Source organism: Rhinopithecus roxellana, chromosome 10 (assembly GCF_007565055.1).
Source record: "Rhinopithecus roxellana isolate Shanxi Qingling chromosome 10, ASM756505v1, whole genome shotgun sequence".
Classification (NCBI taxonomy): Eukaryota; Metazoa; Chordata; class Mammalia; order Primates; family Cercopithecidae; genus Rhinopithecus; species Rhinopithecus roxellana.
The window spans coordinates 22,402,295-22,417,337 of NC_044558.1; the positions used below are offsets into that span (position 1 = coordinate 22,402,295).

At 47.4% G+C, this 15,043-nt stretch overlaps 1 protein-coding gene across 3 annotated transcripts in view; it reads right to left on the reverse strand.

The window, feature by feature from the left end:
- Nucleotides 1-2,154, reverse strand: part of UHRF1BP1L (UHRF1 binding protein 1 like) — a 109,745-nt gene extending 107,591 nt beyond the window's left edge. Inside the window, exon 1 of one of the 3 annotated variants that reach the window (XM_010383568.2) lies at nucleotides 1,705-2,004. In XM_010383568.2, coding sequence (XP_010381870.1) covers nucleotides 1,705-1,748 — 44 coding nt within the window. In that variant the 5' untranslated portion in view covers nucleotides 1,749-2,004. Of the gene's footprint in view, nucleotides 1-1,704 lie in introns of all 3 variants that reach the window. The other 2 variants (XM_030939128.1, XM_030939129.1) reach the window with 2 other exon arrangements.
- Nucleotides 2,155-15,043: the final 12,889 nt, after the last annotated feature.

The window sequence follows — 15,043 nt, forward strand, 5'->3', positions numbered from 1 at the left end:
CAATAAGCCATTACATCTTTGTTCTTAATTTTGTTACTATACTTTGATATACATGCTGTTAATTTTTAAGAGCCCCTCTCAAATGGAATTCTATAAAAGAATTAAATTCTAATGCACTATTTGATTTAATTTACTGTTCTTCTAACCATCTAGAGTGGTACTAGCTATGCAGCATCATCCTTGGACGAGTGAGAAAATAGGCATTCAAATCATCTTCTGCAGATCTGAATTTTCTTGTGGAGCTGGGTATGAGAAAGGCTGGAAGACATAAATTAAAAATAGATAAAACCTTCCAAAATAAGATAGTTCAGAATTGGACCATATATATAATTTTAAAAGAAACTTTCCAATGAGTGGTAACATTAAGAAATATATATTCATGCAGGGCGTGGTGGCTCACACCTGTAATCCCAGCACTTTGGGAGGCTGGGAGGGCGGATCACCTGAGGTCGGGCGTTTGAGACCAGCCTGGCCAACATGGTGAAACCCCCGTCTCTACTATAAAAAAAAAACTATATATATATATATATATACACACACACACACACACACATAAACACACACACACACACACATGCTGCTATACTTTGCTACTTTTTAAAAAAGTGCTATATCTTATTCAATATTATAAGTGAGAAAAATATTTGCTGAATCACAGAAGTAGTAATTCTGTTCCCAATATATAACCTGTGGTATAAGACAATCTGGGGAATCAAGAATTATGTTTACTATACGAGTCTATCATCATACCAAGTGTCTTCCCAAAATTAGTTAAAATTAACTTACAAATAGAACAGAAAGGGATCCTAACCAAGCGCTTTGAGTTCGCTGGTAACAACTTGGAACAAGATCCTACATTTAGCCTGTCTTGAGACAAACATGGAGAAGCCAAGAGCAGTAACAAATTGCCAGCTTTACTGAGTCATGTTTCTGACTAAAACCGCGTTATGAAATGGAGAGAATGGCATGTCTTGGGTTTAATCACCACAGATGTTAACTCCCTGAATTTTAGAGTTGCAAAGGAAAAAGAGCAAAAACCAAAAAAAAAAAAAAAAAAAAAAGTTCAGTAAGAATGATGTGGGTCTCAAGACTCCAGAAAGAACAAGCCAAAGCTGCGAACTCTGCTTATTTACCTAAAACAAATCCTAACTGTGCAAACAGGCACACCCTCTAATGCCTCAGAGCGGGAACGCCAAGGTGGGAGGAATTCAGAACAATCACAAGGTTAACGTTTTACTGAGAACACAGCCTCCACTAAAAGTCCACATTGCGCCAGAAGCCCTCGGTTAACGGAACCGTTCTGCTCCAAGGGGAACGAGCACCGAGCTCGAGTTGCAGCCCCGCACATTAACCAGGCACCTGGGTGACACCAGGCCACCACCAGCCTCCGCGCAGTACCACACAGAGCGGACCCGGGACGCCCCCAGACGCCGCGCCGGGAGCGATCCCAGCCAGCCACGCTCCGCGCTCCTCCGCGCGCCCGCCCGGGGAGAGGACGCGTCAGGGGCCGACTCGTGAGGCCAGCCCCCGGCGCCGGGGGCGACGAGATCTGGGGCCACGACCTCTGCCCCGGCCAGAGCGGGGAAGTCCGAAGGTCGCCTCCCGCACAGCCGCCATGCGCCGCCGCCCCCGAAGCCGCAGGCTGACTCCAATGCCGGCTGGGGCGGAGGCCGACTGGCGCCGACGTCCGAGGCGCTCACTGACCTGGAGAGGTGCTTAAGGATTTGTTTCTTGATGATCCCGGCCATGGTGCCGAGGCTGGAGTCGACACGCTCTCGTCCTGTTGCTCACTGCCTCCTCTCTTCGTGGCCGTCTCCTCTCTGTCCCGGCTAGCCCGGCCACAGGAGAGGCGCTGATCGCTCACGATCGGGAGAGACCCAAGGCCCCGGCCAAGGCCACAGCCGCCGCCGAGAACCCGGAGCATCGCTCTCAGGCCGCCACAGCCGCCGCGGGCGCCATCTTGGCTGCAGCATCACCTAAGAGACTGGGGGAGGGCGGAGGCGGGGCGGCTCCAGGCGGGGCCGGCACGAGGCCGGGCGGGGCCAACGCCGGCTCTGGGCGGGCTCTGGGCGGGGGCGGGAGGTTTGGGGCCCTGGCGCCGGGGTCCCTCTTAGACATCGCCACACAAGGCCCTTGACTCCCAATCCACCAACCTTCTTGGCCTTAATACTCTCTCCTCCCTCCTTCCTCCCCTCCGCTGGTCTTGTTCCTGCCTCCATCGCTGATCCGTGGCTGATTTATCTTTCTACGTCCTACTTCCCTTTTTCATTTCCTCAGACTGGTTTTTTTTTTTTTTTTTTTTTTTTTTTTTTTTTTTTTTTGAGAGGAGTCTGGCTCTGTCGCCCAGGCTGGAGTCCAGTGGTGCGCTCTCGGCTCATTGCAACCTCCGCTTCCAGGGTTCAAGCGATTCTCCTGCTTCAGCCTCCTGAGTAGCTGGGATTACAGGTGCGCACCACCACTGCCGGCAAATTTTTGTATTTTTATTAGAGACGAGGTTTCACCATATTGGCCAGTAGGGCTGGAATTCCTGACCTCGTGATCCACCCGCCTCGCCTCCCAAAATGATGAGATTACAGGCGTGAGCCACTGCACCCGGCCTCCTCAGAATGTTTTAAGTATCGGCCATTAACTCCTCTGCTTGCTTTTCTCTCTTGACCTACTCACCTTTCTTCATATTCTTCCTTCGGTTTTTCTTGTTTTTTTTTTTTTTTTTCTCTTGCTAAGATATTCAGCCTTTCCCTTACCTGAATGTGGCAATTTAATGTTTCCCTTGGTTATTGCTATCCAAAGGGAAGTAAAGGTTGATAATGGTTCCTAATAGTCTAGGACCTAGGAATTAGAAGGCCTATAATTCAAGTCCTGGCTCTGGTATTTTCTAACTGTTATCCTGGGGAAAATCATTTCTTTACTTTTAGCTTCATTGTAATCATCTGTGAAATAGGTTAATCAGCAGCCTTACCCACTTCACTAGGTTGTACCTAAAGATGTAAATATCATGTGAAAATTTCTGTAAGGAAGGAAATTGTTAAAATAGGGAAAACTATTACAGTTCTACAGCTCTGCCCTACCCAGCCCCAAACAGAGCTAACATTTTCAGGGATTAAAATGACTACTCCTGTCATCCCAGCACTTTGGGAGGCCGAGGCAAGCAGATCACTTGAGGTCAGGAGTTCAAGACCGGCCTGACCAACATGGTGAAACCCTGTCTCTACAAAAAATACAAAAATTAGCTGGGCGTAGTGGCGGATGCCTGTAATCCCAGCTACTCAGGATGCTGAGGCAGGAGAATTGCTTGAACCTGGGAGGCAAAGGTTGTAGTGAGCCGAGATCAAGCCACTGCACTCCAGCCTGGGAAACAGAGCAAGACTGTCTCAAAAAAAAAAAAAAAAAAAGCCCGGACGCGGTGGCTCAAGCCTGTAATCCCAGCACTTTGGGAGATCCAGACGGGCGGATCACGAGGTCAGGAGATCAAGACCATCCTGGCTAACACGGTGAAACCCCGTCTCTACTAAAAAATACAAAAATCTAGCCATGCGAGGTGGCGGGCGCCTGTAGTCCCAGCTACTCGGGAGGCTGAGGCAGGAGAAGGGCGTAAACCCGGGAGGCGGAGCTTGCAGTGAGCTGAGATCCGGCCACTGCACTCCAGCCTGGGTGACAAAGCGAGACTCCATCTCAAAAAAAAAAAAAAAAAAAAAAAAAAAAAAATTCACTCAGTGTTAAGTTTAGCCTAAAGCTACCTCCTTACATTGAGTTTGGCCAAAAGGTTTTTCTGTACATCATAAACTTACGAAAATAAGCAGAGGTATAAACCAACCATAGCCCACACCTGTGCCAATCACTGAGTTTTGGCCAAATGTAGCCAATTGTTCCGATTGTATTCAAATAAGGCAAACGCTGAGCTGTAACCAATCCAGTTGTTTCTGTACCTCACCTCCATTTTCTGGACCTCACTTTCCTTTTGTTGTCCAGAAATCTTCTTCCAGCATGTGGCTGTGCTGGAATCTCTCTGAATCTGCTGTGATTATGGGGGCTGCCGGACTCACGAATCGTTCATTGTTAAATTAAACTCCTTTAATTTGGCTGAAGTTTTTCTTTTAACATTAGTGATATCTACAACAGGAAAAGAAATTGTACCATCCCTGAGGGATGTATTAGCAAGATGTGTGGTTGTACATCTTGGGGATTAGGTGGGAGGCAGTTTACATGTAGTCCAATAAGCTGGCCCTTTTTGAAGACTGGAAAGGATAGATGTGTAGGTTGACTACACTCAACATTTTATTTTTTGAGACAGAGTCTCACTCTGTCAGGCTGGAATGCAGTATCACAATCTCGGCTCACTGCAACCTCTGCCTCCCAGGTTCAAGCAATTCTCCTGCCTCAGCCTCCCGATCAGCTGGGATTATCAGGCTAATTTTTGTATTTTTAGTAGAGACGGGGTTTCACCATGTTGGCCAGGGTGGTCTCGAACTCCTGACCTCATGTGATCAGCCCACCTCAGCCTCCCAAAGTGTTGGGATTACAGGCATCAGCCACCACACCCGGCCAACTACACTCAACATTTATCATAGATTATAAACCAGGCACTGTTCAAGTATTCTGGGGTTGCCTTAAAACAAAAAAACTCTGTTCCTGCCATCAGAGTTAATGGCCTGGCTTGGAAGGCAGATTCATGTTACTTAGACCTTCATTTCCGTTAGTAGACTCTGGTTCAAATGCTGGCCACTTTGTGACTGTGTAAACTTCACCTAATTAATCTTTCTCAGCTTCAGTGATCTCATGTGTTAAGAGATAGTATTATTAGTACCTACTGTTTAACAAATTCCCTAATATATACCAAGCTCAATAAAGCTAGATATTAACTTTACCAAAAACAAGCAAAGTGTTATAAGAACACAGAGGAAGGAGTAATTCATTTGGTGACAGACTTATAGTGGAGCTTTTATTTCAAAGATGTGAATAAATCCATTTAATTTTTTTAAAAGAATGGACCCTGAAATCAAAGGCTTGGATTTAAAACTGAAGCAGGAGGTTTCCCTGACTTCATTCGCAGGACTAACAGCAATGCACGAAGTACACAGGGGTGTGGCTCATCTATTCGGCCACCGAGCACACACAAACCCCTTACAGGAGGAGGAGCACACAGATGGGCAAGTGCAGAAGCTGGGGCAAGCACTTTTGGACTCTGGCCCCATGGTAGCGTCTAGGGGTGGGTACCTGCAACTCCTGAAGCCCAAGTGGGCATGTGTTACACTGCACTCTTTTAGGTTTGTTGTCCACAGGTGGCTTAAGTGTTAACCAGCTCAGTGTCCTCTTAGTATCCAGGTACTTGTCAGGCATCCAGGAAGAATCTGGTCACACACGGACTTGAAGGATGGTGTATGTGGGGGTTTTATTGAGTGGTGGAGGTGGCTCTCAACAGGATGGATGGGAAGCAGGAAAGGGGATGGAGTAGGAAGATGATCTTCCCATGAAGTTTGGCCACCCAGTGGCCAATCTCCTCTGACCGCCCCCGAGAGGAACTCCTCTTGGAGTTCAGTCACTACTTCTCTCTGCTGTACTGTTCTGCCATTCTTCTGCTCTTCTGTTCATCTCCTTGTCTGCTTGTCTGATTGTGAAGCCTGGGGTTTGGGGTTTCTATGAACACAAGATAGGGGGGTGTGGCGGGCCAAAACGCAACTTTTGAGCACAAAAACAGAAATGCCTGTTCCCATTTAGGGCTGTGGGTTTCCAGGCTTGAGAGTAGGTCGTTTGCCAGGGAACTACCCTCTTCTACCCAGTATTTCCATCTCCTGTCCATATCAAAACCTAACTCTGCAGATATTTGTAGCTATGTTGGTTGTGGTAGGGTGACTCCCAAATTGGGACTCAGGCCGGGAGGCCACTTGGGTTCCTGCCTTCTGCAGAAAAGAATTCAAGACCAAGCTGACAAAGTGAAACCAAGTTTATTAAGAAAGTAAAGAAATAAAAGGATAGCTACCCCATAAGCAGAGTAGCAGCATGGGCTGCCCAACTATACTTATGGTTATTTCTTGATTATATGCTAAACAAAAGGTACATTATTCATGAGTTTTCTAATAAGGGTGCAGGGAGTTCCTGGAACTGAAAGTTCCTCCCCCTTTCAGATCATATAGGGTCATTTCTCCATGTTATCATGGCATTTGTAAACTGTCATGGCCCTGATGGGAGTTTCTTTAGTATGCAAATACATTATAATTAGTGTTTAGTGAGCAGTGAGGATGACCAGAGGTCACTTTCATCACCATCTTGGTTTTGATGGGTTTTGGCCAGCTTCTTTACCTCATCCTGTTTTATCAATGACAAAGAAAAAAGTCAAAATATTTTACCCCAAAACGTGTTCCTTTGCCATATTTTGAAATGGCCCTGCAAAGCCATCCTTTGTGGGGGAAAATTTGTGTCCATAAAGAATCTCTATTAACATAGCTAGGTATTTTTCTTATAGGCCCTCTCAATCCTAAAGAGATTAACTAAGAATCTAGCACCTTTTAAAGGTCCAAATAGGAAACAGCTGTCATCTATTGTCTCTAAGGGCAGCCACATTAAGACTTCAAAAGAACCTTGGTCTCCACAATCTTTTATCTTTTTTTTTTTTTTTTTGAGATGGAGTCTCGCTCTGTTGCCCAGGCTGGAGTGCAGTGGCCAGATCTCAGCTCACTGCAAGCTCCGCCTCCCGGGTTCACACCATTCTCCTTCCTCAGCCTCCCGAGTAGCTGGGACTACAGGCGCCCGCCACCTCGCCCGGCTAGTTTTTTGTATTTTTAGTAGAGACGGAGTTTCGCCGTGTTAGCCAGGATGGTCTTGATCTCCTGACCTCGTGATCCACCCGTCTCGGCCTCCCAAAGTGCTGGGATTACAGGCTTGAGCCACCGCGCCCGGCCCACAATCTTTTATCTTAACCAGAAAGAACATCAAGGTCTTTAGACAAACTCAACCAATTGTCAACCAGAAAATGTTTAAATTTACCTATAGCCGGGAAGCTCCCCTCCTTTGACTTGTCTCGCCTTTCTGGAACAAACCAATGTATTTCTTTTTTTCTTTTTCTTTTTGAGATGGAGTCTTGCTCTGTTGCCAGACTGGAGTGTAGTGGCGCGATCCCAGCTCACTGCAACCCCCGCCTCCCGGGTTCAACCCGATTCTCCTGCCTCAGCCTCCCAGGTAGCTGGGACTACAGGCGCACACCACTACACCCAGCTAATTTTTGTATTTTTAGTAGAGACAGGGTTTCATCATGTTGGCCAGGATGGTCTCAATCTCCTGACCTCATGATCTGCCCGCCTCAGCCTCCCAAAGTGCTGGGATTACAGGCGTGAGCCATCGCACCTGGCCAAACAAATGTTTTTTTTTTTTTTTCTTTGAGATGGAGTCTCACTCTGTCACCCAGGCTAGAGTACAGTAGTGCAATCTTGGCTCACTGCAACCTCTGCCTCCTAGGTTCAAGCAATTCTTCTGCCTCAGCCTCCCAAGTAGCTGGGACTACAGGTGCATGCCACCACGCCCAGCTAATTTTTTGTATTTTTAGTAGAGACTAGGTTTCACCATATTGGCCAGGCTGGTCTTGAACTCCTGACCTCATGATCCACCTGCCTCAGCCTCCAAAGTGCTGGGATTATAGGCGTCAGCCACCGCGCTCAGCCAAACCAATGTATTTCTTAAATGTATTTGATTGATATCTGTGCCTCCCTAAAATGTATAAAACCAAGCTGCACTCCTACCACCTTGGGCACATGTTCTCACGACCTCCTGAGCAGTGTGTCATGGGCCATGGTCACTCATATTTCACTCAGAATAAATCTCTTCAGATAGTTTATAGACTTTGATTCTTTTTGTCCACAAGGGTAGTTTGAAATTAGCCATGATGATAGTATTTACAACACAGAAAGCAGGGCTTTTTCTCCTAGAGATCTAGTTGTTAAACATTCACCAGACAAGACTGTGAGTTTCGGCCAGGCGCAGTGGCTCAGGCCTATAATCCCAACACTTTGGGAGGCCCAGGCAGGTGGATCACTTGAAGTTAGGAGTTAGAGACCAGCTTGGCCAACATGGTGAAACTCTGTCTCTACTAAAAATACAAAAATTAGCTGGGCTTGGTGGTGGGTACCTGTAATCCCAGCTACTTGGGAGGCCGAGTCAGAAGAATTGCTTGAACCCAGGAGGTGGAGGTTGTAGTGAGCCAAGATTGCGCCACTACACTCTAGCCTGGGCAACACGAGCAGAACGCCGTCTCAAAAAAAAAAACAAAAAAGGGTTGGAGGGAGATGAGTTTGTAAATGTAAATATATGGACATCATTTTATAGGAAATAGTGAGTCCTGAAGACCTCTATGATGGGTAAATTGGGGAAGATGTTCATATTTTTGAGTTAGAAAAATATTTACAGACAATTATGCTGTCAGTGCAGAGGATGGAGAATAGAATGGAGGCAGAAAGGGCATTGAGAAAGTGGTGGCATTATTTCAGGCAAGAGGTAAGACAGTATCAGTAGAGGTGAAAGAAGGTAAAGGACACATGCCAGAGATTAAATCAAGGATAAACACTGAGGGTAATTGAGGTTTTTGCTTGGGGCACACCACTAGTTAAGTAATATAGTTGGACAGGCAGTTTTGGAGATAAGATCCTGTTGAATTTTTTGCCATTAAGGCTTTCTGAGGATTTCTCAGTGGAAATTTTGTAAGGTTATAGTTTTGGGTAGAAATTCCAGTTTACGAATCATGGTAGCTGAAGCCAAGAACAAGAATAATCTTGATCAAAGGGTATGTAAGTCATGAGGAAAGGAAAAAGAAACTTAAATCTTTTTTTTTTTTTTTTTTTTGAGATGGAATCTCGCTCTGTTGCCCAGGCTGGAGTGCAGTGGCGCAATCTAGGCTCACAGCAACCTCTGCCTCCTGGGCAATTCTCCTGCCTCAGCCTCCTGAGTAGCTGGGACAACAGGAGTGTCCCACCACGCCCAGCTAATTTTTTGTATTTTTAGTAGAGACGGGGTCTCACCATGTTGGCCAGGCTGGTGTCAAACTCCTGACCTCAGGTGATCCGTCTGCCTTGGCCTCCCAAAGTGCTGGGATTACAGGCGTGAGCCAACACGCCCGGCCTGAAAATAGCATATTTTAAAGGATGAAAGATAAATAGAAATGATGGCTGCTCTATGCTGTAAGATTTACAAAATATTCTTCACTTGATTGGAGTAAGAGATCTTATAACTTTTGTTTTGTTTTGGGAAGGGTTTTTAGATTTTATAACTTAACTGGAGAAAACAGAATGACTATGAGAAAGAAAAGTAGCTCAGAGCAGTCTGGAAAATGTGAGGTATATAAAATGTATTAGACCCAGAGAGACATGAGAATAAGACATAAGTCACATTCTCCCACCCATGTCTAGGGTTGTTTAAAGGCATTTTGGTTTTTTATCTCTTACCCTGTAGTTTCCAGACTAGCTAACAAATTACTTAAAATGTTTATTTTTGTTTTGTTTTGTTTTTTTGTTTTGAGACAGAGTCTTGCTGTGACGCCCAGGCTGGAATGCAATGGTGTGATTTCGGCTCACAGCAACCTCCGTTTCCCAGGTTCAAGTGATTCTCCTGCCTCAGCCTCCCAAGTACATGGGACTACAGGCACATGCCACCACACCTGGCTAATTTTTGTATTTTTAGTAGAGACGGAGTTTCACCATGTTGGCCAGGCTGGTCTCAAACTCTTGATTTCAAGTGATCCACCCGCCTCAGCCTCCCCAAGTGCTGCGATTACAGGTGTGAGCCACCCAGCCTGGCCCAAATGACTTAAAATGTTACCACAAGTTGCACAGTATACCCTCATTCACTATCTTCATGTTCCTGGATTTTCTGTTACAAAGAACAACATATAGCCAATAAATAGCTTATGTTATTTTAATGAACCAATGTAAAGTCTTGGTAAGCAATTTAAGAACTTTTTTGAGATGGAGTTTCATTCTTGTTGCCCAGGCTGGAGTGCAATGGTGTGATCTTGGCTCACCGCGACCTCTGCCTTCCGGGTTCCAGCAATTCTCCTGCCTCAGCCTCCCGAGTAGCAGGGATTACAGGCGCCCCCCACTATGTCTAGCTAAAATTTTTTTTTGTATTTTTAGTAGAGAGGGTGTTTCACTGTGTTGACCAGGTTGGTCTCAAACTCTTGACCTCAAGTGATCCATCCGCCTCGGCCTCCCAAAGTGCTAGAATTACAGGTGTGAGCCACCATGCCCGGCCCTCTTTTCCTTTAAAAACCCACTTGTGGCTAGGCCAGGTTTGTTGGCTCCTCCCTGTAATCCCAGCACTTTGGGAGGCTGAGGTAGGTGGATTTCTTGAGCCCAGGGGTTCAAGACCAGCTTGGGCAATATGGTAAAACCCTGCCTGACTCTACAAAAAAAATACAAAAATTAGCCAGGAGTGGTGGTTTGAGCCTGTAGCCCCAGCTATTTAGGAGGAGGGAGGATTGCTTGAGCCTAGCAGGTCAAGGCTGCAGTGAGCGATGATCATGCCACTGCACTCCAGCTTGGGCGACAGCAAGACACTGTCTCAATAAAAACCCCAAAAACCAACAAAACAAACCAACTGTAACTGCTGCTGGTTGGAGCATATATTCAAGGAAACTTAAATCTATGTCTTCAGGGTTGCAATTCTCAAACTTGGCTCAAAGAAACTTTCCACTGTGAAAATAATTAACTCTGGCTGTACATGGTGGCACATGCCTGTAATCCCACCTCTTTGAGAAGCTGAGGTGGGAGGATTGCTTGAGCTCAGGAGTTGAAGACCAGCCTGGGCAACACAGTGAAACACCCTCTCTACTAAAAATACAAAATGGTGAAACCTAGTCTCTACAAACAATAAAAAAAATTAGTTAGGTGTGGTGGCTCACACCTGAGGTCCCAACTACTGGGGAGGCTGAGGCAGGAGGATCACTTGATCTCACAGGCCTCAGTGAGCTGAGATCATGCCACTGCAATTCAGCCTGGGCATCAGAGAAAGACCCTGTCTCAATTTTTTAAAAAAGAAAAAGAAAATAACTCCAAATATGAATTGTTGGAACTTTAAAATATTCTCACCCTTAAAGGATTGTGATTATAGCACCTGAATCAAAAAACAAAACAAAAAAACCAGGCAGTTACAACCTAGGCAGCTGTAGCCTTTGTTTCTCTGATTATAGATTAGCCTCATTCTTTACCTACATTGTTTTGTAAAATGTTGTAAATAACCGAACAGCTCTTGGGAAGCCTCTTTGTTTGAGACAGGGTCTCGCTCTGTCACCCAGGCTGGAGTTTTGTGGCACGATCTCTTCTCATTGCAACCTCCAATTCCCAGAGTTGTCCCTCTACCTTCCTACCCCAACCCTTCTTCATGGAGCTCACCTGGGGCTTGCCCCTCCTCAGCCCCACATTTCTACTGAGTATAAAGAGATACCCCCCTTATTTGTCTGACTTTGGAATCTTCACCTCTGGCCCATAGCCCTCCTGGGCTCTGCCCCCTTTTGTACACAAAGCGTTCGTCTTCTTAGGAAAATGACCAGGTTCTGCCCATAAAAGTATCCTACCTGAAAGGGAGGTAGAGAGAGAGTGCCTCATGGAAAATCACAGAAACACATTTCTTTGTATTTGAATGCTTCCAGGATCTCACTTTGGCAGCAAACCTACTCTGGGTTAGACCCCGACATCCTTAGCCTTTTTGTGCCATGGACTTCTTTGGTATCTGAGGAAGCCTATGGACTGCTCAGAATAGATTTTTTTTTAAGTGCACAAAATACAGAGAGCAATGGAAATAAATTATATCAAAATAAAGTTTATGAAAATATTTGTGATATTACATGATATGCTTTATTGGCACATTAAAGAACAAGATCCAAAGTTGGGTCTAATTACTATAATTTCGAGGTAATGATGAGCAAAAATGCTATCTCAAGATGTCTGCAACAGCTGCAGTATAATATGAGAATATCTGTGATTTCTGTTGGTAACAACGTAACAGGTGCTGCTAACACTAATGAGGTTTGTTCCTAGCAACATTCACCATGGAAGGAAAAGCTAAATTTCAATTCAAGTTTAGAAAAAATCAAATGCAATCGCCCTCCTCCCATCTTTCTCATTTTTTAAAATTTTTTAAAGTTTTAGGCATGCTCTTGCTCTGTTGCCCCGGCTGGAGCGCAGTGGCACAATCATGGCTCACTGCAGCCTCAACCTCCTGGACTCAAGCAATCCTCCCACCTCAGCCTTCTAAATAGCTGGAACCACAGGTGTGCACCACCACACCTGGCTAATTTTTTTAAGATTTATTTTTATTTTGAGACAGAGTTTTGCCCTTGTCGCCCAGGCTGGAGTGCAGTGGCATGATCTGGGCTCACTGCAACCTCTGCCTCCCAGGTTCAAGTGATTATCCTGCCTTAGCCTCGCAAGTAGCTGGGATTACAGGCACGTGCCACCGTGCCCAGCTAATTTTTGTATTTTTAGTAGAGACGGAGTTTCACCATGTTGCCCAGGCTGGTCTTGAACTCCTGACCTCAGGTGATCCACCCGCCTCAGCCTCCCAAAGTGTTGGGACTGCAGGTGTGAACCATTGAGCCGGGTCCTTTTTCTTCTCTTGCCTCCCTCCTGGGTACCGTCATACCTGCTAGTATAGGGTCTTTCCTCCCTCCCGGGTATTGTCATACCTGCTAGCATGTGACTGAAGGCAGTGTCCCTGGCCTCAGGTGAAGGACCATAGCCAGCCAGTGGGCTCAGGCACCTTGGCCTGTTGCTCCTAGGGGTCGCCTATGCTATTTAGCCAAGGGGACGACAGTGCCTGCTGGTCCGGCTGAGCTCTAGCCAGGCTTCCCCTGCTGCTCTCGCTCTTTTCCCAGCAGGAAGGGCCCAGCCTCACCTATGCGACCTGTAGCCCCCCAAACAGCTGAGGCTCCCCTCTTCGACTTGTAAATCTATGGCCACTGGCATCCGGCTGCCTGCCCTCCCTGCTTCCCCCAGGGTCCCTTCACAGGGTCCTGGGCTTTCTGACCACCTAGAGGGGACTTGGGCACTCCCTCCAGCCATGCATCCCTTTTAGCTTCATCCTCCTGGTTCAAGCAATGTTCTTTGTCAGGCCTGCTGGCTGTTGTGTAGGGCTCCCCAAAGCCAGGGGTGGCCCTGGGCCAGTGGGTTGAAAGACAGGGTGACGTGGGAAGCCCGAGGGGGCTGAATATCAGTTTGAACTGTGGGTGCATTCGCCTAGGTGCTGTGTGAGAGGCCGGCATGTGTGGTGGGGAGGGCTGCCGCAGCCGCCAGACATGACCCGTGAAGCTCCAGCTCCTCCCTCTATCTTCCTCCCCTTTCCCTTCTAGCCCCTCTTTTCCAGGAATCTTGCCACATCCGCACTTGTGTCCTCCCCTCCCTGGCCCTCCCACCACTGCTGCAGCACGCTGCACTTGCCTTACTAGCTCTCGCCTCGCTTTTCTCTCTTCTGTTTACTCTCTCTCCAACTGCCAGCCAATGGGGTCAGGTAAGTCCACCCCAACCTGAGAGCCCCAGGGCCCTCTTCCACCTCTAGAGATCCCTCCTCTTCTCTGAGACCTTCCTTTCCAAGACTGCCTGGATGACTGTTCTGTGACTTGACAGTGGCTCCCCTAACCCCAAAACCACCCCCTTCATCTGTAGTGGTGAGTTGACACATCCAGGCATGACCGTTGGGGAAAACTTGTGCCCCCTCTGTGGTACGCCCCTGCCCTGTTCTCTGAATACTCATATGTATACACCCCTACACATGGCTGACTGCCTCACCTCTAGCACTGGGAATCAGTCACTGTACTGTCCTTGTGGAGTCTTGTGGTCCAACTACAAGAGAACACTGCCCCCCAACAATCCCCATCCAAACTCCACCACCTCCAGTGAGCCTCCCTGTCATGCCTGGCCTGTGAACAGCCAGCTCCCACCATCCCTCCTGCCCCCCCAACAAGCATGGGAGTGCTGTGCAGACAGCTGTGTGGCCTGACAGTCTCTACCAGTCCTGTTGTCCCTTGGCTGGGAATAAAACCCATTGCTAGGTGACGGAGAATGTGTCCTCTGCTGGTTGTGTTCTCTGTGGAGCTCAGGGGAGGGGAAGGGCCAACCCATTACTAGGGTGCTATTGGGAGTGGTGAAAAGGCCACATCCTTTCCAAGGGAAAACATGTCCTGGAAAGCCTCTGGAGCTTAGCAGGCTCTCATCCTGTGAAGCTGGCTCTGGCCACTAGGGGGCAGGGCCATGAACTCAGATTGGAGGGCGCCTGCAGGGCAGCTGGCAACCTGGAGAGACACAACGGGTCATCCAGGCACAGACAGGCGAGGGAGCCAGGGGAACAAAATGGAAGACACCTGGGCTGGATGGAAGTCAGTGCCCTTGGATGCTGGCACCTGCCTTCCCTGCCACTGCTAAATCAGGCTTCTGAGGCTGTTGGCCATCAGGGACCCGCAGTCCCCCATAGGCGCTACGGCAGTCCCTGTGGAATTCCCCAGGTGTTACCAGGCAGCATACAGGTAACAGGCCTGGAAGGTCCCCAATACCCCAGCTGGACATGCTCAGACACTTTGGGGCTCCCCATTCTGTGGTGAAAATTCCATGACCCAGTGAGGGAAACAGGAATACACCTAGGCCAAGCAGTATATGGCTAAATACATTCCAAAATAAAAAGCAAAATAAACAGGAGTCACATCACCACAGTGCCATGACCCCATCTGTCTCCTTCCCCTATGCTATCAATAAATAAGTTTCCCAGCCCCAAATAACTATTAGAACCTCCTCCCCATATGCTAGCCCCAACCTCTGCTATGTATGATACAGGAGGTGGCCCTATCACTGGAATATACAAAATGTTACAGCTACAGTATGTACACTGAGGAAGGGGGGCCACCCCAGAGCTGTGCCCTCACCTGGTCTTCATTAAGCCCCATTGTCCTGCCTCAGCTGCCTCTCTGAGTAAGAAGATGGGAGCCCCCCTAAGGAAAAAAATTGCTTTGGTGAGAGTTAAGGAGGCCATCAGGCCTCCTCCAAACAAGCCAATTCTATGAGCCTGACTCTGAAAATAA